Genomic DNA, 26,611 nt, shown 5'->3' with positions numbered 1-26,611 from the left:
GTTGTAAGACTTCAGTATTTCGGGTAACTTGCAAGGAGTGTGAACAAAACGATCAGTAAAGCTAATCCCCTTCGGCTTCATAGAACACGGTTTCCAACACTTGGATTTTTCAAATCCCTTCTTTAAAATGTGGCTTCTACAACAGCACACAGTATTCTGGACATGATTTTGACAACATGGTAAATGGGATTATTATTTCTTAGATCTGTGTATTCTGCATCTTAGTGGTGAACAAGATTTAGGCTTTGTAGAAACTTACAGAAACTTTGTCTGAAACGTATAGAAAACTGACCATCTGTAAGAAAATGTAATATATTAATAGTAATTTCTTATGTGGGTCATTTTATTTGATCCTGAAGACCCTGTATAATGGCTAGAACAAGTATATGTCATAAAAGCACAGTTACCACAAAAGACCTGATAAAAATCTCTCACATTTGTAAAGTGTCCTATAGGGTACAAAGTCTTTATACCTATGACTTACTCGATCCTTAATAACAGCCCTATAAGGTGGGCAGGAGTAGAGTGTGTTACCAAGTATCTCGGGGAGAGGAAGAGGTATATAGGTAAGTGTCAGCTCCCAAAAGAGGAGCTTAACCCAAAAGAGGTTGGGTTAAACAGCTATCAACTATCCCCCTCTCTTCCAGCACAACATGCCTTTCTGGAGAATCACCAACCATGGAGACCTGGTGTCCCTCCACCAGGCTTTGGAGCTTGATTTTCTCTGAGAACTGGAATGAAGACCCTTCCCCGTGAGCTCCTTTTCACTCCTAAAGGGAGCTAGAGACCGGAACCATCTGGGAACTCTCTCTCTGTCTCTGTCTCCGTTTCTGTCTCTGTCTCTGTGTGTGTGTCTCTCTCTTTCTCCATGGAATGCTGGCGAGAACACAATCAGAACCAACAGCTGCAAGGGACGAAGCTTATTTTTGCTAAGAGTGAGCTGCAGCCCTGTGTTCATCCTCATACAGAGGCAGGAGACAGTTGGATTGAGAGAACAATAGACTCACCGCAGCTACAGTGCTTTTAATTCTTCTGGTTTTTGTTTCGTTTTATTTTGTTTCAAAAAATGAAGAAAAGAAAAGGAAGTTCTTGGAGCAGAGTTGCACTCTTAGTTTGTGCCCAGTTTGAGAACTGCTCTGAACTTGAGGGAACAGGATAGATGTGGCAGACTTTTGTGATACCATCTCTTGCAGTCTTTGTAATCTCCTTAGCTCTAGAACATATTCCCAGGGAATGTATATGTTATTTTTATAGTTAAGGGTCTGGTCTCTGAAGCAGGTTTTCCCTCCTTTCTTTTTCTAGCAAGAAAGGGGTGTGTAAAGTTTCCTTGGAAAATAGCAGTTGAAATATCTAAAATACCTCTCTGTGACAGTAGCACCTCTAGCTGCCCCAGCGGTCTGCTCTCTAGGGTGGGTTCCTTCCCGTGCTTCCATCTCCTAGTTTGCTGAACTGTGGGGCACTGGACACTGATTAACTTTAGACTTTGGTATTTCCCATCCTAGAAGCCTTAGTCCCCTTTCCAATCCCTGTCCCCCTTCAACCAAATGGCACAGCCCTAGAAACTCCCTCTCTTAAGACGTAAATTCTAAGCCTTCAGCTAGACTTTTATTCAAAGACTGTGTCCCAGAGGGCTTACCTCCCAACTGGAGGGAAAGGACTAAGGCTTCTTAGGAATTTCTGCTTCTTTGGCTCTTGAAACAAGAAGATTCCACCTTTTCCTCCTGCAGAGAAGCACCCTTCCCCAGCAGATGCTCACCCCTACAGCCTTCTCCTCCTTCTTAGTCATCAGTACTAAACTCTTGCCCCTTTCCTGCCCTCTGTACCTCACATCCGCCTCCATGTAGCTCTCTGGCCAGTCCCTCGGGTTTGGACCCAAGAAGTTAAATCAAATCTGAGAACAGACTCGTAACTACATTTGACTTCCTTTGAAGCCCTTAAGCCAAGAAAGGTATTTTGGGCATATATTTACCCAAATCTCTTCCTGAAACTGAAGAACAGATTGCTATGATCAAAACCTACTTTTCCCATGGAACACCCTTCCTGCTTCTCAAATCCCATTCTAAAATGGAAACCCAGAAGGCCAGAAAGACTTTCCTGATTTAAATGAGGGTGCTGGGACCCCACTCCATGCCTGAAAATTGAATCCTGGGCTAAATGCAGGAACGTCTCTCACCCTGACCTCTAGGAAGATTGGTGGGTGCCAGGCAACTAACCCCAGCCTTACAGCCCAGCTGTGTTGTGGATGCTCCATCCCTCCAAGACAAACGTGGGCGTCTGCTCAGGCAGGATTAACTTCCTAGAGCTGAGGAAGTTGAGCCTCTCCCCGGCTGCCTGGAGAGGTGATCATATAAGCACCTCAGGTGTGCAGTCTGGGTCCTCAGTAGGAGGCATCCCTTGACCAACCCCAGCTGTAATTGCTCGCCCCCAGAGATTCTGGGTATCCATTTCCAGAAATGTTGCGGCACAAAGGGGCCAGGCTCCTTCCGACGCCAGACCACCCAAATGGCAGCAGAGAAAAACTGATACACACATTCCTCCCGAACTGATTGAGAAAGTGCTCCATTACTCACAATTTTAGGGAAGCAGTTTTTGGGAAGGAGCTGAAGTCAGTGCTCATTACTTAGCTGCCTCTCTGACCTTGCCGCCTCTGGCAGGTGGGAAAGAGATGGGGCGTGCAGTTGGAGGCCAGCCTTCCATGGTCTGTGTTCGGCATAGTTGTCCACATGCTGCTTTGCCTTGCTTGATAATTGATCTTAGAAAGCTCTATGATGGGCCTTTCTTGGAGGCCCTAAGGTCTCCCCATACTGGCAGTATAACTGTTGGTTCCCTGCACTGGACATAGGCCACCTGGTTGGTGCTGTACTTCAGGCTTGTGAGGCTGTGGAGTGGTAACCCGTCACGCACACAGGGCCACACACAAACACTTCCCTCTCCCTGCCCTTTGGGAGAAGCTCTTTATCCCTATGAGTTGGACTCCTCTTTCAACGGCATTTCCCTCACTCCCCCAACCCGGCCCTGACTCCCCAGCTTGGGTCTTGGCAAAAGGAACTTGAAATTGGTGAAGAGAGGTGAGGAAACTCTACCCAGCAGAGCACTTCTGCTTTCTTCTGGTTGTTGCTGCCCTCATTATAGGACAGACAGAAAATGAGAGCTTCTCGATTCCTCTCTGCCAAAATGAGTTATCCAGGGAACACAGCGTTCTTTTACCCTGTGTTCCAGCACAAAGATCTGGAAAGGAAAATAAGTGGGTAGCACCAAGAGCTCTTGGAAGCTGAGGACAAAAGGATACCGTGGGTCATTTCTTCAAGGGGAAGCCCTCTTTACTAGAAAGTGTCCCCATGAAATTAGCCACATGATGAGTCTTTCCCCCAGCCGGGCACTGTGGGTTCTGTAAGATGGGTCTGCACGTTTCATGGTGAGGACTGTCTCTAGTGTGGGATCTGGAGTTGTCACATGTGTCCTGGGTTTAAGAGGTGGCTTGACTTCCGAATGTAAAACTGACTGTGCCTTAGCATCACCCTTTCCGGTGCCCCTCGGGCAGCTGGTGGTGTCCGGGAGAATAGATGCCTGTTCCAGACTTCGATGCCTGTTTGGGCTTTTATTTGGTTTGGGATGTTCCTGTCTTCTGCTCTGCAAGTTGAGGGGCAAAGCCAGTGTCCCAGGAGACTTGTGCCACAGCTTGTTCGCAGTTTATACAAACTCACTTTTCAAGCTCCAAGTAGAATTACTGATTGGCAAACTCTAGCGGCAGCATATGGAGCATCTAGATGTTCACTACCTTGAATGGGTGTCAGTGCCACTGAACCGAGGGGGATGGGGAGAGGGGCAGGGCCACATTCTTCCTCTTCCTGGGAGGACGGTGGTCTAAGCCAAGGGTGGTGAGCTGGGGCCTTCCTCTCCTCACTCCGGTACAAGAGGGACAGTTAGGGCCCTTCTTTAAGCAGGTTTCTACTTCTTACCACTAAATTGGCTTCCTTTTTCATCCAAAACTTGGAAGTCTCCAGATGTTCACACTTACAAAGAAGCCAAATCTGAATTCTGGGATTCTAAAATATCTTTAACTATGAGAGAAAATGTAGTTCTGTCCCATCCCCAATTTGCAGGCCCTCTGTTCCTTCCTCTCCTCTGACTTAGACAGCTCCAGCAAGCAAGGCTCCATGGCTAGTCCCTAATGCACTGACGGGAGCCATCTCATTAAGGACAACTTCTACTCAAAACATGACCCTCTGGACTTCAGATGCCTCATTTAGCAGGAAAAGGCATTGAGTGGATCGGATATATTTATGTGACTGCGGGCATTCGTGGCTGTGTAGAGTCCTTGACCATAATGTTATATGTAATGGGAACTATCTTATAAACTTGAAAAAATAAAGTTTTTATTTTCTATACAGTTTGCTCCTGTGTCTTTTCTGAGTAGCATCAGCCCAGTTGCCCAGCTAAGTAGGGCTTCGTAAAAAAATCTTTAGAGCTCATTAGAAAGATGGCACTCTTCAATAACCCGGTCATTAATTTCATCAAAAATTAAGACTAACCATTTGGTATAAACAAATGTACATGGGGAAATAAAAAAAATATTTTAAAATAATTTGCAAGGTAAAGTTTATTTCTTAATTGTTTCTAAAATCTATTGCCTTTTAAAGTTTAGGACTGGAATGATAAGAGGTCTCATTTGCTGTCAAGTGTGCTGAAATTTAATTATTAAAGAGAAATCACTACCTTGCTGTGATGAGCTTAAAATGCAAAAGCAATAAAACTGACAAACTGATATCAAACCTCACTTGATTTGGCCTGATTTCCTGTCACGTCAACTACTTCTGCTCATTTCGTTTCTTCAGATTGGGTCTGACTGTCCCTCACTGGTCTGGAAAACAGTCGAGAATCCCTTTGCCTTTTATTCCAATGAAGGAGGACAGAATTCGGGTCTAGCTTCCAAGTACTCTAAGATGTATTTTTCTCCAAATTAATTCCTCCTTAGAAAAGGGGGTTGCCTTGTATTCTAGGCATTAAGTTTTTTCGTTGGAAGGTACATATTTCGAACCACATCATAGCTGAAGCAAACTTGTTAGTTGTTACATCTTTAACTTGGTCATGAGTACAAATACTGGAGTATTTGCTTTTCGAGCCCTATGAGTAAACATCTCCGTCTCCCCTATAGTAAGTATAACATCTGCGCATTTCTCAAAAACCTTTTGCTGGCAGGTAAAAATTAGTAATCCAGGATGGTTTTATTCTTCAAAAACAAGTTTCTTGACCTTTAAAAGAAATTCTTGATGGGAATCTTGAAATTTCTAATTGCAAATAATGTCACTGCCATCTTTTAAAAACTCTTAATTCTATAAACTTTATATACAAATGAAGAAGCGACTGCTTCATTCCACAGATTTTAGGTGGTATACCTTGTATGTTGTTTCAATTTAATTACATATCATCATCATTTGACAATTTCATTTAGCGATTACAGATGAGCGTTTGTCCAAAACATTTAAAGCACACATCTTTGGGATTTTTCTCCGGGAAAGTAGGGAATTGCCTAAAACACTGTGTCTTCTGTTTGAGCATATATGCCATCTCCCCTGAACCTAATCTCTACGTATGACAGGAAGCTTGTTAAAGTCAACAGCACCAATATTTGTTTTAGTGAAACCCTTAGGACCTATGTCCGAGGCTGGGTTGGGCACTAAGCCCACCCTCTGGGGTCTCAACCCTTGATATTGATATCCTCAGTGACTTGGGAGAAACTATAATGATTTCACCTATGGGTGTGTTTATGTGTGTTTAAATGTATTCAGTTAAGAGAATGGTCCTTTTGGGCGCCTGGGTGGCTCAAATGGTTAAGCGTCTGCCTTCGGCTCAGGTCATGATCCCAGGGTCCTGTCGAGTCCCGCATCGGGCTCCCTGCTCCTTGGGAGCCTGCTTCTCCCTCTGCCTCTCTCTCTCTCTCATGAATAAATAAATAAAATCTTAAAAAAAAAAAAAAAAAGAATGGTCCTTTTATAATACTGTATATTATACCTCAATCAAAAAAAAAAAAAAAGAAAAAGGAATGATCCTTTCTCTAAGGCCATTATATCCTAGTAGGAGATGATGATGATAATAGTTGGTAGTTTTTACTTCCTTTTTTTTTAATGTATTATTTGTTTCAGGGGTACAGGTCTGTGATTCATCAATCTTAATACAATTCACAGGGCTCACCATAGCACATACCCTCCCCAGTGTCCATCACCCAGCCACCCATCCCTCCCACCTGCCCCCCCCACACTCCAGCTTTACTGCCTTTTTTTTGTTAAAATTAAGTCAGCAGCCACGTTGGCCATTTTACTAGTCCGTGAAATTCAAGTCTGGAAATCACTGGACAGGATGATCCTGGAGATCCTTCCAGCCTTACCTTTCTCTGTATGTCAAAAAGCACCAGCATCATCTCCCCAGGGCTCCCTCCACCCCCCTCCCCCACCGGTCATCCTTGGCTCCAGGCCAGCATAGCTGTGCAAGCCCTCCCGCAAGCCCCGCCAAGCCCTGCTGATTTGGTTCCGGGGGTAGAGTGCATCTGCATGGTTCTCGCCCTCCCTCGAGGGCTGAATCGGTTTCTAGGGAGGCCTTCCTGAGCCATGCCATACAGAACTGGAACTCCCACCCACAACACGCATTCACCCTCTCCCTGGGCCCTTCCCTACTTTATCTTTTACACTATCTCAAACAGTTCTGCTTATCCTGTTTATTGTGTCTCCACTAAAATGAGTAATAGAACGGAGACGATCCTGGCCTCCTCACAGGGAGGATTGCACCTTTTCCTTCTGTCTCCAGGGCCCTTTTCCTGTTCCCTGGTTTCCGCATACCACAGACCTTCCAGAACAACGAAAGTTCCACCCCCCTGGCATCGTGGCCCACATCCACATCCCCTAAGTCGCCTCTTCGCTTACACCCTCCCTGAGCTCCCAGCACACGTACCTTTCTTCACCCGGGCTCTGGGATTCACTTCCTGGTACCAGAGGCATCTGTGGCTCCTGCCAGGCCTAGCAGCAAAGCTGCTTAGCAGCACACATGAGAGTGGGCCCAGATCTGGGTTCTGATGCCCACCGGGTGACGACCAACCCCTCAATGGCTTACCAGCTCCCGAAACTTGGAAAACAAGGTTGAGAACCAGCCCTCTTCTCTGGTCCCAGGGCCCTTACCAATTTTAAGGGTGGACTTCATGTCCCTGACCCTTCTTTCCAGGTGTCTTTGAACTCTGCAGATTAATGACACAACTAGGTTGGAGGGTTTCATGAGGTTTTAATAATAATCTAATAATACTGTTAAACAAAAACAACACATACGTGTCCTTCACTTGCAAAGACACATATGCACACACCTTCTCTTCCTCTCACATAGACTCTGAGGTAGAAAGTGTACTGCCTAAAGTAGAAAAATACTCAACGGGCTGAGCCATGGCCCAGACCACAGGCTCACAAGCACTTGGTTGAAAGGTGGCCGCTTGAGAGCAGGGCCAGAGGCTGGGCCGGCTGCACTGAGGCCTTGGGGAGGCTGACGGGGGCCACTAGCTGGACATCCCTGGCTTCCAGCATGACAGCCCGCTCAGGGGTAGCTGGAGAGGGTAAGGGATAAAGCTCAGGTGGCAGCTGATCCTGTTCCAGCCTCCAAGGATAGAATATTCCTGCCACAGAGAATGCTCTCAGTAAACATTTGTTGGATGAACACAATGACAGGCGAGGCAGAGAGGAAGAATTCTGAACACATCCTGGGGATCCGGGGCCTTCTAGCCCAGGATTGGGGAGCCAAGCCGTGGGACAGCACCTCCACCTATTATTTTAGAGGTGGCCAGGGAGGTGAAAATACCATCTCTAGGAGCTTTGGGGTACCAGCTCTACTGGTTGGTGGGGGTGGGGTCGGGTGGGGAAGGGGGTCTCTTCTTTCCTCCCAAAGTGTCTTGTATGTAACTGGAGCCCTTGACTCTCCAGGGCCCTGCTGTTCTCATCTCGTTCTCATCCTCGAAGGCAGGCCTGTGTCTTTACTCAACTCTGGTCTCCAGCGCCTGGCACATCAGTCACCAAGCGCTTCCTGAGGGAATCCAGGCCCGTAGCAGCATCATTAGCTTATCTTCTGCATTCTACCAGTTGATTCCATCTGTTCTGTGCCTGCCGGCTCGGGCCTCACCTCAAAGGACCCCATTTACCTCTCCCTTCTGTGGCAAAGCAGCCTCATCCCTAACCCTGGGGAAAAAGTTCTGAGCCAAGTGGGTCAAGCGCCTGTTGTGAGGCAGCAGACGCCCCTCGAGGGAGCGGACGCCCTGGGCCCCATCCACCCGGTCAGGCTCCCAGCGGCAGCTCGGGTGCAGCCAGCGGTAGTACACGAGCCGCAGAGCCAGGCCCAAGAGGAAGCAGATGCCGCTCGCCAGCAGCAACACCTGCAGTGGGATCCCACTGGGCAGCCAGGTGACGTGGGTCAACCAGGTGACCACCATGAGGACGCTGTCACTCAGGAGGAACAGCAGGTGGATGGTGGCGCGGCCTCGGGTGCGGCCCTCGGCCACGTTGAACCAGGAGAAGTACAGAATGGTGGCCACGGTGGCCCGGTACAGCCACTCTGAGCAGGAGTCTGGCATGAAGTCTGTGCCCTGCAGCCAGACCCACGACAGCAGCACCAGCCACAGGCCCAGGAAGTGCAGGGCCACGTAGTGGGGGAAGAGAGCAGAGAAGAGGGCCACGGCCAGCACTCGGGGCCACAGCAGCAGCAGGTTCCACAGGAAGTAGAACACAGAGGAGCCCAGCCCCAGGCGCGACCTGGCGGGCAGGCAGGTGCGCAAGGCCCGGTGGTAGTCAAGCAGCGCCCACGAGATGCCCACGAAAGACGTGCAGATGCCGACCCCTGTGGAGAGGAAGCGGGCACAGGTGAGCCCTGCGGGCAGCCTGCCTGGCCCTCCCTAGAAGGCACGGGTACCACCCCGAGGCGGGTGTCAGAGCCCCCGATGGCTGAAGGGGAACTGCAGCTGGAGAACATCTGTTCACACAATCGAAAATAGAGCCAGGCTTCAGATAGGGAGTCTGCCCTTCGCCACAAGGTGTAACTTTTCAGGTGCTCCCACGATGAGATTCTTCCAGGATTGGGGGGGGGCTTGGGCTGTGCGACTTACATACCCTCATCTGCACCCTTGTCACCCAGCATCTGGCGCCCCGGGCCCCTGGCCACACCCTGAGCACCGTTCAGGGCCCTGTAACCCGTCCTTTCCCAGAAGAACCTTTCTTGGCACTGAAAATCAGTAATCCTGGCTCCCTGTTTGTAGTCTCAGAAATGGAAGCAGGAAATCCCAGGGGTGGCAACCGGCCTGTGGCGGAAGCTACCCTCCAGGCCAGGAGGGCCGGGCCCTGCCACACAGATAGAACGTCCCGGCTGGGACTGGGCCTTCGTCTTGATTTTTCAACACTCGAAGTTTACAGTGGAGATCCTCTCCCACCTCCTGGACTAGAAGCACCAGGATCTCCAGGGCAGGGTGAAGGCAGCACTGGAATGTCTCTAGAATGCTCACTCCCCGGCCCTTTCCCACTGCGGTCCGTCAACAGATGTTTACTGGGAGCCTGCTGTGGACCAGGAAGCCACCCCCACCCTGGAAGCAGATCTGGGGCAACGTCCTTTCTAACTAGCCCACACTAGGTCTCAGCGGGGCTGATATCCTTGCCGTTTGCCTAGCGTGCGGCATTCGCTGACCTGGACAAGCTTAGCCCACGATATCGGGTAGGCCAGGAACACGTGCCCTGCGAGCTCCAGCCAGAATTTCCCCTAGAGTCACCCCCCCGCCAGAGGACCTGTAACACCTCACCCCCTTCTGTCTGGGGTCTTAGCACACAGTCATTGTCTATTGCCTTGTCTCTGAGCTCCTCCAGGGTACGAAACATTCTGCTCCCTTGGGGTCCCCAGCAGCCCAGTACCTGGCACATAACAGCAGCTAACTAAATGTTCGCGAAATAAAAAGTTAGGGAAATCTGTCTCTTCCCTCGCTCCCTGCCTCTCCTACACACACAGTGGAGACCGTCCCCAGGTAGCCCTGACCCTAGACACCGGCGGCTGCAAACAGACAAACAGAAGTATGTGCCCAGTGAGTGCTGTGTGCCCCGGTGCAGATCACTTCCCCTCCCTGCACCTCTTGCCTCTCGTGTCAGGTGGAGAGAAGAAGGAGCACCAGCCACCACGGCCGCCCGCGCTACCACCCGTCCTCACTCGGAAGGCCAAGGAGCAACTTCCGAATTGAACGCAGAGCTGCCTAAGGGACATCCTCCTGTTTTCTAAGCAGCCTTGATCGAAGAGTGAAAACACTCCTGCCCTTCGTCGGAAGCCCCCCAACGCCATAAAGGGGGCCTGGCCACCGGCCCATCACTCACACTGGTAGGGCTCGGCCCAGCCGCTCTGCAACACGATGGCCAGCACCAGCGTGAGCTGTGGTGTCGTCTCCAAGAAGGTCTCGAAGAGCCGCAGCATGCTGATGTCCAGGGTTAGGAAGTCGGCATAAGCCAGGTCAAACTCGGAGGGCGCCTCCTGCTGCCACACGAGGAGCCCCTGCCGCAGCCCCTGCACACACCTAGGCAGGCGGGGTATGGATGCCCCGAGGGGCCGGGTTAGTGTCCGCTGCGCTCCACCTCCCCTCGCCCCGGGCCTGGGTGCGGGCGGGCTCCAGTCCGAGCTCGTCACTGACATGCTGTGGGGCCCTGGGCACGAGCGACTTAACCTCGCCGAACTCATTCTTTATCGTAAAATGGGGATGGGTACCAACTACCACCGCCCGGGCTGGCCAGGATGTCCCGGGGTCATCACAAACCCTGTTCCATTTACTCCTTACAACACCCCCATTTGACACATGGGGAGACAAGACCAGAGAGCTAATAAATGGTAGAAACGGGATTCGGACCCAAAGCTGTGTGAATTTCAAAGGCATACTATGAAACTGCCCCAGGTGGTAGTTCTCAAATTTTAGCAAGCCTAAGATTTTCTTAGGACCCTGTGGGGGAGGGGGGGCCATTGAAAGCTTCTGTGCACAGGCAGGATAGGTCAGATTGTGCCGTAGAAAGATCTCTCTGGCCGTGGAGAAGTGGAAGGGGAAAAGGGGTAAGACCGGAAGGAAGATCCACTTAAGAGGACTGTCCAGAGTGGTGGGCATGGAGGCAGACACAGAGTTAAGGGAGCCCAGAGGTTGGACAGACAGGCCCGGGTGACCCATTGGCATGAGAGGGGGCAGTGGAAGATGCACCCTGATCTCCCCCACCCGGAACTGTTCTTAGTTGGCTATTGGGAGGTGAGCCCATTCACTCAGTGCCAATTCATTCATCAGAAATTTACTGTCACTTCCCCTGGATGGACTTGACAACACACTAAAGGAGCAGGGGGGCAGGCCCAGGTTGGGGTTCTCCCTCAGCAGGAGCCTCTGCCCTCCTTCCTGCCCATTCGGCATTTTATCGAGGCCCGTGCAGTCCCTCACGGAAAACTGCAACATTCAAAGCTCCTCTTGTCCACTCCTAGAGGCTCAACGCAGCTTTGTCAAAGCAAGATCTGGAGAGAATCCGCAAAATGGATTCAAGAGCAGATCCTGGCTCCAGCCACCCCATCCCAACCCAGACCACATGGTGTCCTGACTCCATCGCTTGACTCTGATCCCTTGGTTTCAGCTTCTGCATCTCTAGAGGGCCCTGCCAGTTCTGAGAAGGAGTACAGCCCACACAGATTTTCTGGAACCCAGCCTGTGCCCAGCCCTGGCTGGCTCAGGGGACACGGATGAGTCAGACCTCATCGCTGTGCTCTTGCTTGCTCTGGGGACGAGAGGGTGGGGAGGGGAGGAGGGGTTGAGGGAACAAGCTCTGCTCTGGGGGTCAGGGCTGCTGAAGCTCCTGGGTGACCCCGGTAATTTGTTGAAGGCTTACTCTGAGCCAAAGCAACTTACTGGTCTTATTTCGTTTAATTTCGTTTAATCCCTACCAAACAGAGGCAGGCGCAACAACCATCCCCACCAGAACAATGAGTAAACTGAGACCCAGAGGGCTCAAGTGACTTGCCCAAGGCTCCACCCACAGCAAAAAGGAACATTTTTTGTATGAAACACATCACCGGTCTGCCATTACACGAGAGTCCACCAACAGCCAAGCACCAAGCTAGGCACACTCGGCTCTTGCCTTCACTCCCCACAACAGGCCCGCCTGCCACACCTGTCTCTACGTTCCTGCCGCCTTTTCACAGAGGAGGAAACTGAGGCTTAGAGAACGCAGGAATGAGGCCACAGATGGTAAATTAGCTAGCACGGGAGCCCAGACAGGTCTGACTCCAAATCCTGTGCCTCCTTTTCTTCTCTGGGCTTCAGTTTCTTCCCCAGTGCCAGGGAGAGTAGGGCTAGATGGGCTCTGAGGGCTCTCAGCCGGCCTCTCTTTCTTCGGGGCGGGGCGGGCGGGGAGCTCACCTGTCAGCATAAGTGCCCACAAGGGCTTAGCTTGCTCTCCTTGGCCCCCGATCCTCTCCTTCCCACCCCCTTCCCGGTGTCAGGGCTCTCCCCGGCGCTAGCAGCCCGACCGCAGGTGCCGCCGGGCTCCGTTCCGCTTCCCTCTTCCCGAGGGCGTGGTGCTCACCTGTACAGGTAGCCCAGCTGCAAGAGATGCAGCAGCGCCAGGCAGCGGCCGGGGGGCTGCGGCGCGTGCAAGCCGGCGGGGTCGGCGCGCAACCAGACCCAGCTGAAGAGCTGCAGCGCCACCGAGGCGAGGCCCAGCAGCGCCAGCACCAGCGCGGCCCACAGGTAGCGGCCGCTGAGCACATACTGGCCCGCGGCCCACAGGTCGGCGCCCAGGTCGATCAGGAAGGCGGCGGTGCCCAAAAAGCCCAGGACCACGTCCCAAAGGAGCGCAGCGCGGGGCAACCAAGGCATGACCCGCCCGCCTCGCCCCCGCCTCTCCTCTAGGCTCCGACCCGCCCTCTCCGCCCGGGGTCGCCGCGGCAGGAAAGAGGCAGGCGCAGCCCTAGGGGCCGCCCAGGGCCCGGGCCTCCTGGGCGGGACTTCCCCGTCCCGCCCTGTCCGGGGCGGAGCAAGGCCCCGCGGCCCCCGCGGCCCCCGCGGCCCCCGCGGCTGGGGGCGTCGGTGCTCCCCACCCCTGGCCGTCTGCGCCCCAGAAGGCCGCCCCCGGCCGTGGCCCTTACCCGCACGCAGCCCCGCTGAGCCCCGAGGACCGCCAGGCCCGAAGACGGCCCGGCCCGGCCCGGCCACACCGCCCTTCCTTAGCTCGGCCGACTTCTAATTGCCTCGCGTTGCAATTGAGGCAAAAGAAGGCCGCAGACGACGGAAATGGCCCGGGGAGTAGCGCCCGGGGTTAGACCGCGACCCTTCACGTCCGCGTTGTGGCAAAACAAAAAGGCCCGTTCTGATCCCCGATTGCGGGACTTCGCAGAGTGTGCTTCGAGTTCGAGCGAGGGCCGGGGAGAACGAGGGCACGGGATCCCTAAGGCGCATCTTCCCGGGGGCTCATTTTACTCCGATTATCCAAATGCAGGGGGGGTGGGGGGACGTTCAATAACTGTTCAGTAACTCTGTACAGGAGTTGCCAGAAGCATTGTTTACATATAAAAAGGGAAGCACCGAATAAGATGCTCCAGGAGCACTGTTTTTTGGATTTAACTTGGAAAAGAAAAAAAATGTGCTGGGGTGGGGGGAGGTCTTGGGCGCTTCCATTCCTGACGCGGCTGCTCCACGCCAGGTCCCGCTGCGGCCGCCGGACACGTGTGGCGCCGTGGCCCCGCGGGGGAGCGGCCGGCGGGAGCCCCCGGGTCAGGGCGCGAGCAGCGCGCGCAGGCCCAGCAGCGCCGCGAGCAGGAGCGCGAGCCGGGGCGCGGGCGCGGCGCCGGGGGCGCGCAGACAGGCGGCGTACGCGTCGAAGGCCACCTCGCGCAGCGCGCACACGTGCTCGGCGCGGCAGGCCGGGCCGCAGGCCTCGCGGTCGTAGCTGACCGAGTTGTAGACGTAGTAGCGCTGCAGCGCGCCGGGGTCGTCGGCGATGCGGCCCAGCGCCGCGTGCATGGAGCGGGCGCCTGCGTCGGGCACCCGGTAGGCCTCGGTGAGCCGGTACTCGAGCTTCCAGAGCGGGGTCCCCCGCGCGTTCGCCTGGCTCAGGTTCACGAAGTAGGTCACCATGTCCTGGAGAGAGGGCGTGAGGAGGGCAGGCCGTGAGGTGCTGGCAGCTTCCACCCCCCCCAATCCTACACCTCGCATTGCCCCCGCCCCCCCCGGATTCTTTATTGCTCTAACAATCACTGCTGCTGGTGAGCATTTCCTACTTGCGGGTTATGCCTGGTATGCTGATGCGGTAACTGCACGTACTACCCCCATTTCACAGATGAGGAAACTGAGTCCTAAAGAGGTTAGTTAATTCATTTGTCCAGAGTCCTACAGGTGTTTAGTGGCAGAGGCGGGTTTAGAATCCAGGTTGGTTTTTTTGTTTGTTTGTTTGTTTGACAGAGAGAGAGAAGGAACACAAGCAGGGGGAGTGGGAGAGGGAGAAGCAGGCTTCCCGCGGAGCAGGGAGCCCCATGCGGGGTTCGATCCCAGGACCCCGGGATCATGACCGGAGCCCAAGGCAGACGCTTAACAACCGAGCCACCCAGGCGCCCCTGGAATGCAGGTTGTTAACTCCGTGGCCTACTCATTTTCTGTCCCAGGTTCGCAGAGAAGCTCAGTAAATATTTACAGAATTAATGGATAAAAAGCAACTTAAAGAAGTGTCAGGGAGTGCCTGGCTGAAAGAGGTTATGGAATTGTGGTTGAGGAGGGTTTGAGATACACCCAAGACTCCTAGGATCAGATGCATCTTCAGAACTAGAATCTGAAAAGGTTTATCTGTCTGAGGCTTTCCACTTAAATTTGTGGGCCTGCCTCAGGTCACCAGCCGTGGGCTAAGAGGAGCTGCCATGTATGGAGGGCAGCTTCCCCTGAGGCACATTACCTTATTTCATTCCGTGCTCTCCAAACCCTGTGAGGGACTGTTACTCCCATTTTACAGATGAGCAGAGGCAGGAAGAGGTCAAAAATCTCATGAGGGGTGGAGCCAGGATTCAAACCCAGGCCTGTCTGCCTCCTTTCCTGGGAAGGCACTTTGGGGGTGGAGGGCATGGGGAACCAGCTGGTGACTCCTCTGCTAAGGCCCTCTGAGTGCCCATGTGGACAACAGGCCACACTCTTGAAAGACCTCAGACCTCTTCTCTGTGTACACAAGGACCTAGGTCATCCCATCCAGCCCCTGGTTTTAAGTGTCCTCTCTCAATCACCCGATTAAATCTCTATACCCTCCTCTTCCAGGGCCTCCAACTTGATACCCAGCTGCCTCGTCCTGGGCATTTTCACTGGGACACCACTTAGACCTCGCCAAGTTAACAGGTCCCAAACCAGACTTCTGATCTTCCCTCTGAAACCTGCTCGTCCCACAGTGATCCCAGTTCAGTAAAGGGCAGCTTCACCCCTCCAGGCGCTGAGGCCAAAGCTTGGCTCCTCTCTTTCTCTCACACACCCTCATCCAGCCCACCAGCAAATCCTGCCTTCTCTGCCTTCAGCAGACATCCAGGATCTGGGGCGTCTCGCTGCCCCACTGCTACCCCCTGGCCCATGCCACTGGCACCCCTCGGTGGTTATCATGGTCACCTCCTAACTCACCCTCCCCCCACCCCCATCTCTGCCCTTGCCCCCTACAGCTTGTTCTCTGCATAGCTGGCGGGGTGAGTTTGTAATATTGTAAGTCAGAATATTTAATTCTGCCCCAAACCCTCCAGATCCAGAGTCCTAATCACGGCTGATGGGATCTGACCTTGTCCCTCCCACCCTCCCCTTGTGCCTTCCTCTGCAGCCACGACCTCCTCGCTCTCGCCTGACACACCAAGCACAGTCCCACCCAGGGCATCTGACTTGCTCTGTCCTCCGCCTTCCCCGGATACCCGAGTGGCTCCCTCCCTCAGTTTACTCAGAATTCACATGTCACCCTATCAGTGACACTTCTGTCCCACCCACCTCACAGCATGCACGTGCGCGTGCACACACACCCGACACCAGGCACACCTGCCCCCTCACTCTGCTTTGTCCTTAGTGTTTCTCTCCACGCCATACTTAACGTTCCTTATTATTTATTGTGTGTCTCCTGTAAGAACGTCAGCTCCAGGACAGCGGTGACTTTGTCACTGTTCACTTACATAACTCCTGAGCTCAACACAGGGCCCGGCTCATGGTAGATGCTTAGTACATTTTGTTGAATAAATTAAGGAATACTATTTCTTTGCCATTTCAGCAATCACAAGCCCATCCCACGAAATGAGGGGTTGCTCGACGAGTTAGGGGCCTGCTTTGGCTGAGGCCTAGTCGGTGTAGGCATGAGGTGGGCAATGGGCATGAGGTCACACTGCAGGAGGCCTTGAACACCAGGCCAAAGAGATCCAGCTTATCTTGTGGGCACTGGGGAGCCATTGAAGGTTTTTGAGCAGGAGAGAGACAAGTGCTTTAAAAAGATTAGTGCCTTCTGTAGTATGTAGTAGATGAGCTACAGCAGGGCAGGGCTAGAGGTAGGGAGGCCAGGTAGGAGGCTGTGATCTAGGGTGAAGGGAGATTTGGGGACAAAGAATTGACCTGACTTGGTTGCAGATTTGGAGTGGCTCAAGGGAACCTGAGCTCTAGAAGAGGGTGGATTAGCCGGAAGGAGTTAGGCAAGGCCGTGATACATTCAGGACCCTCCCCATCCTCCCCCTCCGGCCCCAGCAGACCCAGGGCTCCTGACCTGCAGGCTCAGTGTGGCTCGGTCGTATTCAAATACCCGGATGCCTGGATTGTTGGCCCCGTTGACCACTCCAGGTAAGGTGGTTTTCCATGGGGTGACTCCAGGGGTAAGGAACATGACACTGATGGGAGCACCTTTCAGGAGAGAGACCGTGGGACTGAGAGAGAGGCTGGCAAGAGGAGGAGGGGGATGGGCAGGCAGCTGTCCTCCACGGCGAGTACCTGCATCATCGTAGAACATCCGGAAGCTGTCGGTGTGGTGGTGCCCGAAGAACTGCCCTGCGATGACTCGATGGTGCTTCCGGACCACCTTCAGGTACTCCTCATTGAAGCCCTCCCGGAACCACGCTTTGTTCCGCGTCTTCTCGAAGAAGCCTGGCGGCACGTGGCCAATAATGTACACCTGCAAAGAAAGGGTGCCCAGGAGGGGCTCAGGGGTGCCCCCCGCCGGCCTCTCACTTCCACCTCGCAACACCTGCCCCTCTCGCCAGAGGCAAGCAGACAGGCTCCAAGGTCCCCCCAAAGCCCGCCCCCAGGCAGATGCCAGCACTCTGAGGCCCCAGCGATGATTTTACCAGGTTTCCCACCTCGTGCCTTCGCGCGGGCTAAGCCTGCCACCTGGAGTACCCTTCTCTTTTTCCCAGGCTGCCGTGAGGATGGGAAAGGCCCCTCTAGGCGCCAGGCTGATGAAGGACCCTCAGCGATATCACTGTGGGCCCCTTGAGTGAGTGGCTGAGTTTGTGCAGAGGTGGGAGACTTGTTCAGGAAGTGATCCCAGAGAGGTAGCAGGTGGAGGTGGGAGCCCTTACCATCTCCTTAGCTTGGGACGCCTGGGTCAGCACATCTTCCAGCCACCGGAACTGCTGGCCGGGGTCCGCCATGCCAGCCGTCTGCTCATTGTTGCTGTAGTACAGATTGGTGTTGAGGACCACGATTCGCCCAGCCCCACTCAGTCCCGGCAACTTCTCAGAATAGAAGGCACCTAAGGTGTCACAGCCAGGTAGAATCTGAAGGGTCCCTGCCTCGGGCGAACACGCCTCTGTGGCCCTCCATCTCCCACCTTCTCCAGCCCTCGTGTCCTCCCTTCCCGTCTTTCCCGTAGGAGGGGCATGGTGAGAAGAGCGGAGGCTCCAGAGGCCTGCTGCCTCGGCTCAAGTCCTGGCTCCAGCACTTACTAGCTGTGCAGCTTGGGAACAGTTTGCCTTCAGCGCTCTGTGCTTCAGTTTCTCCCTTTCTATAATGTGAAGAACGATAAGATGCGTCTGCCCCTCCAGATCCACTGTCAACCCTGTTCACTCAACTCTCTGTCCCAGAAGCTGATCTCTGTGGACTAAATCAACTGGTTTCTGGTTGGGTTTGACCCGCTGGGACTGAGGACAGGGAAGAGAGTAGCCAGGGTCACCTTGGGCTGGCTGTGTCTCTGGATCAGTGGTTCTCAGCCGCTGATTTTGTCCCCCAGGGAACGTTTGGCAGCGTCTGGAGACATTTTGGGTTAGGCGATGGAGGATGTTACTCGTATCCAGCATCCGTGGATGCTACTGAACATCCTACAATGCATAGGGCAGCCCCCACGATGAATTATCTGGCCCAAGATGTCAGCAGTGCCAAGGGTGGGAAACCCTGCCCCTTCCTTATTTCCATGAGGAGTCTTGGAAAGTGCCGAGAGTAGTGCCTGGCACCCAGTAAATACTCAGGAAATGGTCACTTAGGATCCTCGTTAGAGCTGTTGAGAGCATGGGCAGCGCAGTCAGCCCTGGATTCTGCTCTCAAGTCGGCCCCTCTAAGCTGGCTGATCTTGGCCAAGGGACTCGACATCTTCAAGCCTCTGTCTCCTTATCTGTAAAATGGGGATAAAATCAGTACCTATTTCCTGGGGTCGTGGTGGGGACAAAATTCGATCAGACCTCGGCAGACAAGGAAGTACTTATACTTGCAAATGGTGCCAGTACCTTCTTTGAAGAGAGCGATGGATTCGTTACTGAGCCAGGGTCTCCACAGTTCTGCTACCTGATCATAGATGTTGTTGCTCCCTGCCGGGAACTGGTTTTTGGGGTGAAAGTCATGGTTTCCCAAAGCAGCGTAGACTTTGGTATCTGGGATGAAAAAGAAACATATAAACATATTTATGTGAAAGTGCTCAGTGGAGTTGGTACTTTTCAGGCTGCCCCTGGTCATCGGAGCCCATGGGGAAGAGCCGTAGCACGGATGAGCGAAATACAGAGATAAACAGAAAACAACATTCAGGAGATTCTGGCAGCACATTGCTCAGACCTGGGAAGGAAGAGCAGTGGGTTCTCCGATCCCAGTTCCTAACCCCATTCCCAGCAGAGAGTTTCCTGGTGGGAAGGAAGCAGCAGAGGACGGGAAGAAGAAAGCTAGATCTACATAACCTTCCCATCCCTTCTGAGTCCCTTGGTAATGCAGTGCTTCGTGTTCTCGTCCATTCCAGGTCCAGTTACAGTTGGGGAAGGGGTCTGGTTCACCGTGGGAGCCTTAGGAGTTTCACGCATTCCGTGATTCAACAGGTGTTTACTGACACCTCGTGTGGGCCAACACGTAGACCCCGGAACCAGGCACCCAGTCCCAGTCCCAGGGGCCTCGAAGTGCAGTAGGGTTGACAGGTATTGAATAATTAGAGGTGGGAGGATTGTCACAAAAAAGGGAAGAGCCTCTTGCTGTGGAAGTGGGGGTCAGGGTGGGAGTCGGGGTCAGAGAAGGAAGTGTGGCTTGTGAATGACCCCTCAGCGGGAGGGAGCCCATCAGATCATTTCCTTTACATCTGTGTCTGACGAGCAGTAGTTCCTCAATAAATGTTTGACGAGAAACAAAAACTCCTCTGAGCTCAGGGTAGGGTTTTGCCCTTACAGGAGCTTGGCATTCCCCAGCGAGTGAGTGACCTTGAACCAATGAGGGAGGCAGGTGCCTCTAATTCCCAATGAGGAAGATGTTTTCACCAACTTTTTGCCCTGGAGAGCCCACAAGATCTGGGAGAGCTGAAAGCTCCACAGAAGGAGGAGGTCGGAATCCCATCAGGAATTGTTTGCCAACCCAACCCAGAAACCACCTCTGTCACTGCCTGGAAAAACCACCTCTTTAATATAAATGCCAGCAGCCATTAAGAATCCTCTTAGAGGGGCGCCTGGGTGGCTCAGTCGGTTAAGAGTCTGACTCTTGATTCGGCTCAAGTCATGATCTTGGGGTCGCGCTCAGCGGGGAGTCTGCTTGAGAGTCTCTCCCTCTCCTTCTGCCCCTCCCCCCCTAAAATAAATAAATAAATCTTAAAAAAAAAAAAGGATCCATTTAGAAAAAACACAAACCCCTGGAATTCCAAGGACAGATGAGAAGGGAGGGAATCTTTCCCCTTTTTTGCTGCTTCTTTGTGCCGGGCACTGTGAGAAGCCCCTTACAAGCATAAACATGCGGGCACGACCTGGCATCTAGTTCACGGCCAAGTTCCCTCCTCCTAGAATGGTATCTCACTCCTAGTAGAGACTCAGTAAATATTTGTTGACTAGATGAGTGAGTGGATTACTTAATCCTCACAAAAACCATTCGGTCAGGCACCATGATTTTCCTCATTTTGTGCAGACAGGAAACGGAGTCTCCAGGGCGTTGCCCAGCCGGAAAACTGGCAGAGCCTGAGCTGGGAGCAGGCTCTGCGTTCACCTGCGTTCGCCACTCAGCCGTGCTGGAGAAAATGGGCCAGCGTTCACAGTGACTCTGATGGGGAACGCAGGTGGCACATGGCAGGAAGAACACATGACACATGTTGTGGACCCAAAATCTCGAGCTTCGGTCCCTTCCTCCTCTCCAGCGATTTGCCTGACGTCTCTGTGCTTCGGCTTGTTTATCTATAAAATGGAGAGTGTTCTGCTTGACCTGTGTTGCTATAATTCTCAATTAAGATAATGTGTCCTTTCAGTTCTAATATATTCTTATTTTAACATCTCTACAGGTGGGCTGTGACTTCTCATTGAGGCCACGAGAGAGCACCGTCATACTCTAACAGCACTTTTTTCCTTAGCAATACATAAGATAAATAATGCATCTAACAGTCGATGGCATCTTGGATATTAGGAAATTCAATAAATGTGCAAGTGTGTTATAAACGAGAGGATCTTCTAATTTACATTTGTATGTGAACTCATAGTTGTAAAGCATTTTCTTTTTTTTTTTAAATATTTTATTTATTTATTTGATAGAGAAAGAGCACAAGTAGGCAGAGCGGCAAGCAGAGGGAGAGGGAAAAGGAGAAGCAGACTCCCCAGTGAGCAGGGAGTCCGATGCGGGACTCGATCCCAGGACCCTGGGATCATGACCTGAGCCGAAGGCAGACGCTTGACCGACTGAGCCACCCAGGCACCCCTTTAAATCATTTTCTTGTCCATTATTTCACTTTAATTCCAGAAGCCCCTGCGGAGCAGAGGAGAGTGCTCAGAGTCAGATCTGAGTTTGAATCCCTCCCTAGGAACTGACTAGCTTTGAGCCATCGGTGCCTTATCTACACATCCAGACAAGGGTGCATAAAATGATTCACGTTGAGGGAGGCCAGATGCCTCGAGGTCAGATGTGGGATGGTGACAGCAGCTGAGGGCCCCCCCTGGAGTGGTGGTAGGGGTGGTGGGTCACAGTGGTGCTCAAACCAGGATTTGTGTCCCCACCCTTGCCACATGACCTTGACCAGTTTGCTTGACCCCCGGGCTCACATTTCTCACCAGTAAAATGGAAATAGTAATAGCTCTCTCCAGGAGCATCACAACAGAGAATGAGCTACAGCATATCAGATTCTTAGAGCAGCGACTGACGCTTAGCACTCAGTACAGAGATACATGCGGTTACTACTGTGCTAGTATTTATTTTTATTATCATCAGTCCATCTCCAGGGCCTGGGGATCCGTGTCTAAGACCTTTAGAGGATGCACCTGTCCCAGAACCCGAAGGAGGTGGGGGTGGGGGCTAGCGGGCTGCTCTGACAGGTCCCCAGCTGACAGCCTGAGGACCTGATTCGGTCCCTGGCACCTTGTGTTCGGCACAGCCTGCCTAAAGACATTTTCAGGGGCACTAGATGGGGCATGCAGATCCCATTCTCCCTGTCACGTCCCATGGGACTACCGCCACAACCACTCACAGGCTCTTCCTGCTCTCCTGGGCTCGGAAGGCCTTGGAAGCACCGAGAACAGTACCTGGACTGGAAATCAGCATCTCCCAGAGGCCCCGGGAAGCCAGGATGGTTTAAGGGAGGTGGATGGCAGCTCTGGGGCCACAGCAGGACATAGGGCTACGTACGAGTCCCCATGAGACCCGCCGGGAACGATGCCTATAAATAACTGCAGGTGCCCCGAGAAGGGGCTGTGAGTCGCTGTAAAACAGGCTCGGGCAGAAAGCAGCGAAACGTCAGGCGTTTCCGTCCATAGGATTCTGCGTGGCAACACAGGCCAGGGATGGCTCACGTTCCGCGATCGGTCGCTGTGAGACCTGGCCAGCAGCCGGCGTCCTCCGTGGTGGACGGTCCTTCCTCCACCTCTTGCTGCCGTTGCTGTCCCACCCCCACGGAGCCAGACTCTGCCTGGGCTTCAGGCAATGCTGCGGGGGCGGGCGGTGGGGGAGACCCCCGACGGCAGGGGGCTTACCTGGAAAGACCTCTCTGATGAGCCCGGTCAGGCGCCCCACGATTCCCAGCACCGCTGCTTCTCCCAGTCTCTCATTGGGCACGTGAGGTGTGTCATCACTGCAAAACACCACCGAGCCGGTTCCGTGTGGGCAGCTCAGGAAGGGCCCCGAGAAAAGGAAGGGACAGCTCAGCCATGAGGAGACAGGCCGTGGAGCTGGCCCTCGGCAGCCCCTGCGAGGGAAGGGCCAGGCTGGAGGCGGGAGTCACACAGGACAGAGTTCAAACCCGGGCCCTGCCGGGGACCTGCTGTGGTTCCCCGGGCTGGCTATTTAACCTCTCTGAGCCTCCACTACCTCATCCGTAAAGTAGGGATAAGAATGGTACCTACTCCTACAGTATTTGTGAGATTTTAATAAGGCGGGGGAAATTATATATATAAAATGTAGACGAGTGGGACCACTCTCTTCCTTGTAAAGAGCGTATTTCCCGGGCAGCTGTCCTAACTTGAGGTCCAATAAAATTCTTCTCCTCTTTTAAAAACTAAATAAAAATTAAATTAAATAAAAGGCAGAATAGTAGCTGCTACGTTTTAAGTAGTAGTATTATGTAAAGAGGGAAGCTTGGGGGCGCGAGTCCCATCTGCAAGTCCCCAGGGAGCTTGGAGTGGAAAAGCCATCTCTGAGTCCTGCTCCGTTCCCCAAGGGTCCTAAGGAGTTGGGAGCTGGCATCAGCGTTTACAGTTCATCTCTACGGCAGATCCTGGACCAGCCCTAGGACCGTTTAGTCCCCTGTTCAGCTAACCTAAATTTCTGGATCCAACTTAGAAGAGGGGCACATGGATGGCTCAGTCAGTTAAGCATCTGACTCTTGATCTCAAAACAAAATCCACCACCACCACCCCCCTGCTTTTTTTCTAGTTTGAAGGATCTAATTCTTTCTTTTAGAAAGCACTTCCGGTTTCTACAGGTTACCCCTAAGGGACTGAACTCGCCCTGAAAAGTCAAACTTTTTAGAAACTGAATTATAAAAGGTCCCAGAGGTCATCTCATTCAATGTCCTCTGTCTCTGCAAGGTCCCAGAGATTTCCCAGAAACATCATGTTTCTGTTACAGGATCCTGAATTTCCCAAAGCAATCGCCTTTCCCAGAGGGATCCCGTCTTTCAGAGTGTTCTTCCTCAGAAAATCCAGAGGCTCCCTGAGCACGATCCCCCTTGGGAGCAAGAGTTCAGGGTCAGAGCCTAAAGCTCACTCTCTTCTGAGACGGATTCCCGAGCTGCTGTGAGACACTGTCACATCTCTGATTCCTGCCAACTGCAGGGTCCATCTGAGGGTCATTCCCGGTCACTCCCACGCCACACTGAGGGCCAGCTGGGGGCATCACGGGCCTGGTCCTGCCCTCTACAAGTGTCCAGTGAGCAGGAAGTCAGCGTGCCGGCCAGCCTTCCTCACCAGCCCCCTGATTACCACTTCCTGTGAGATGGAGTCAGGTGCCCTGGAAAGCTCCCACATCCCCCAGTGACCCTCTCTCCCTGCTGGGATACAGTGGTCAGTGGGCTTGTCTGCATCGCCCACAAGACGGGGAGCTCCTTGAAGGCCAGTCTGGGTTTGTATCATCTCGGTTCCCCAGCGTCTACCCAGGGCTGAGCACAAGACAGGCTGCCCAGCAAGGGAGGGAGAAAGGAGCTAGTGAGTGAAGGGTGGACCATGAGGGGCAAGGACAGCCAGTTCTGAGGGAAGTTGGAGGACTCGCAGCAGCATCCTTGGATGAGATGCAGAAACGGAGTCTGGCTGAGTAGAAATCACCCACCCCACAAGCTATCCTCAGGCAGAGCGGTGCTGTGACCAGTGAGAACCCCCGGGGCCAGGGCAGCCAGGACCACTTTCAGCCCCCCTACCTTCTTCCCTCCCCGCATGTGGATCGCTAAACCCCGGTGGGAGTGGCCCCAGTATTCATCCCCCTGACTTAAAATCTGGGAGTTCTTGGGGCATCTGGGTGGCACAGTCTGTTAAGCCTCCGACTCTTGACTTCGGTTCAGGTCATGATCTCAGGGTCATGGGATCGAACCCCTTGTCGGGCTCTGCACTCAGCGGGGAGTCTGCTGGGGGTTCTCCCTCTGCCTCTGCCCCTCCTCCTGCTCTCCCTCCCTCTCTCTCTCTCTCAAATAAATACATAAATAAATCTTAAAAAAATAAAATAAAATCCAGGAGTTCTCCACATACCCAGATGTGCCATGACTGTGTCCCCAGCCTCAGAGAGAGCTGCGTTCTGCTAAGGCTAGGAGACACAGAGGCAAGGGCACGGACCGTGGGATCAGCCAGGCCCACAGGCTCTTGGGCAGGCTGTGTCCCTCGAGCTTCAGGTCCATGCTCTCTGAATCAAGGCTGGTATGAGGACTAAGGGAGCTAGCGTGGGGAGGGTGCCAGGTCTGCAGATGGCACCCAGCAGCGGCCCGGTGAAGGGTGGCTTTTGTGGTTGCTCTCACCCCGTCCAGAGGATGAAGTCTGGCTCCGGCTCGATCACCTTCATGGCATAGATGGAGGAGTTGATGAGGACCCAGGGAGAGTCGCAGAGGTAGTCGCCCCAGGGGCCTGCGCTGGGCACCGGCTGGGAGCCAGCTGATGGGCACACCTGGAATGGGTCTTCGGAGACCTTGTAGTCAGGGTCAAGGTGCAGGTCAGAGATGTGCCAGAACTTCCCTGCAGGGGAAAGGAGACCCTCTTTGATGCTGGTACCTCCCTGAGCCTGGATGGGGAGGAAGCCCTGGGGCGAGTCCCAGCTGGGAGAGAGCAGGCTGCAAATGTGAAACAGTTTCCTCAGAAGCCAGGGTTCGGAGCAAAAGAGTCACAGGTCTGACTTTGCCCAGGGAGGCACTGAGAGGAGCAGAGAAAAAGCTTGGCTCTGTCCCTGACCTGTGAACCTTGACCCGTGACCCTTGACCCTCTCCATTTCCCCACCACAGGGGACCCAGCGGCGGGGGTGGGGAAGGGGGTGGGCTTCATGACCCTCGAAGAATCCTTTGGGAGTTCTAAGCAGAGTGCTTGTTTGAAAGCAAAGTTTGGGGAGTACCATGGTGAAGCACTCAGGCTCTGGAGCCACCTACAAGCTGTGTGACCTTGGGTGAGTTGCTTTACCTCGCTGAGCCCAGAACTAGAGCCAGATCTTCTCAGGCTCCAGGGAAATACATAAAAAAATCTGACCTGAGGAGCGCCTGGGTGGCTCAGTCGGTTAAGCCGCTGCCTTTGGCTCAGGTCATGATCCCGGGGTCCTGGGATCGAGCCCCGCATCGGGCTCCCTGCTCGGCGGGGGGCCTGCTTCTCCCTCTCCCTCTGCCTGCCTCTCTACCTACTTGTTCTCTCTCTCTCTCTCTGTCAAATAAATGAATAAAAAATAAAAAAAATAAAAATCTGACCTGAGAGAAGCCTTACAACACGAATTACACTGTAAGATCTTGTGCATTAATACCAACAAAAACCTGGGGAGTATGTGTGAAGATGGAGTTCAAGAAAAGGAGGGACCCAACTACAGATTGGGCTAAAACTCGCGTGTGTGTAGTGGTTGGTGATTCTGGATGCAGCTGGGAGTGGTCCTGTTTGCCGAAGCGGTCCACTGAAACCTGGTCTTAGCTTCCAACCAAGGCTGGCCGAAATGCCAAAAATCTCTTGGCACGAGGGGCACCTGGCTGGCTCAGTCTGAGGAGCATGTGACTCTTTTTTTTTTTTATTTTTTTTTTTATTATTTTTTTTTAAGATTTTATTTATTTATTTGAGAGAGAGAGAAAGCACATGGGGGGGCGGTCAGAGGGAGAAGCAGACTCCCCGCCGAGCAGGGAGCCCGATGCGGGACTCGATCCAGGGACTCCAGGGTCATGACCTGAGCCGAAGGCAGTCACTTAACCAACTGAGCCACCCAGGCGCCCCGAGCATGTGACTCTTGATCTCAGGGTTGTGAGTTCAAGCCCCATGTTGGGTGTAAAGATTACTTAAAAATAAAATCTTAAAAAAAAAAAAAAAATCTCTTGGCGTGATTGAGAGAAAGGAATTCCAGCAAAGAAACAGGCCACGTGGGGTGGATTTGTCATCCGTACCCAGCACAGGGCCTCGGATAAGTAGTTTCAACAATGCTTATTGAACAGATTTGGCCTCGCCCTAGATCCTCTGTTTTTGGCTAAGACAAGGGTGAGGCCTGGGATTTCCTCACCCTCCATCACTTCCTCCTCCATTTCCTGTGTCACTC

The 26,611-nt window shown here is 53.1% G+C and overlaps 3 protein-coding genes across 3 annotated transcripts in view; 1 reads left to right on the top strand and 2 right to left on the bottom strand.

Moving 5' to 3' along the window:
• Positions 1–4,386, top strand: part of EYA3 (EYA transcriptional coactivator and phosphatase 3) — a 107,934-nt gene extending 103,548 nt beyond the window's left edge. Inside the window, exon 18 of the mRNA XM_021684157.1 lies at positions 648–4,386. Within this exon, the coding sequence (XP_021539832.1) occupies positions 648–728 (81 nt within the window). The 3' untranslated portion in view covers positions 729–4,386. The remainder of the gene's footprint in view (positions 1–647) is intronic.
• A 2,883-nt stretch (positions 4,387–7,269) lies between these two features.
• On the bottom strand, positions 7,270–12,928 carry XKR8 (XK related 8). Its single transcript, XM_021683612.1, has 3 exons — positions 12,597–12,928; positions 10,371–10,567; positions 7,270–8,862 (listed from the first exon to the last, which is right to left on the bottom strand). Exons 1-3 carry the CDS (start codon positions 12,887–12,889, stop codon positions 8,153–8,155), a joined length of 1,200 nt encoding a protein of 399 aa, XP_021539287.1. The 5' UTR covers positions 12,890–12,928; the 3' UTR covers positions 7,270–8,152.
• A 792-nt stretch (positions 12,929–13,720) lies between these two features.
• SMPDL3B (sphingomyelin phosphodiesterase acid like 3B) lies at positions 13,721–26,597 on the bottom strand. The gene is made up of 8 exons (XM_021684409.1): positions 26,576–26,597; positions 24,861–25,074; positions 22,396–22,493; positions 18,715–18,858; positions 17,575–17,747; positions 16,988–17,168; positions 16,767–16,900; positions 13,721–14,149 (listed from the first exon to the last, which is right to left on the bottom strand). Exons 1-8 carry the CDS (start codon positions 26,595–26,597, stop codon positions 13,784–13,786), a joined length of 1,332 nt encoding a protein of 443 aa, XP_021540084.1. The 3' UTR covers positions 13,721–13,783.
• Positions 26,598–26,611: the final 14 nt, after the last annotated feature.

This window comes from Neomonachus schauinslandi, chromosome 4 (genome assembly GCF_002201575.2).
Source record: "Neomonachus schauinslandi chromosome 4, ASM220157v2, whole genome shotgun sequence".
NCBI lineage: Eukaryota > Metazoa > Chordata > Mammalia > Carnivora > Phocidae > Neomonachus > Neomonachus schauinslandi.
Note: the sequence above shows the minus strand (reverse complement) of the source record. Positions and strands in the feature narration are given on the sequence as shown.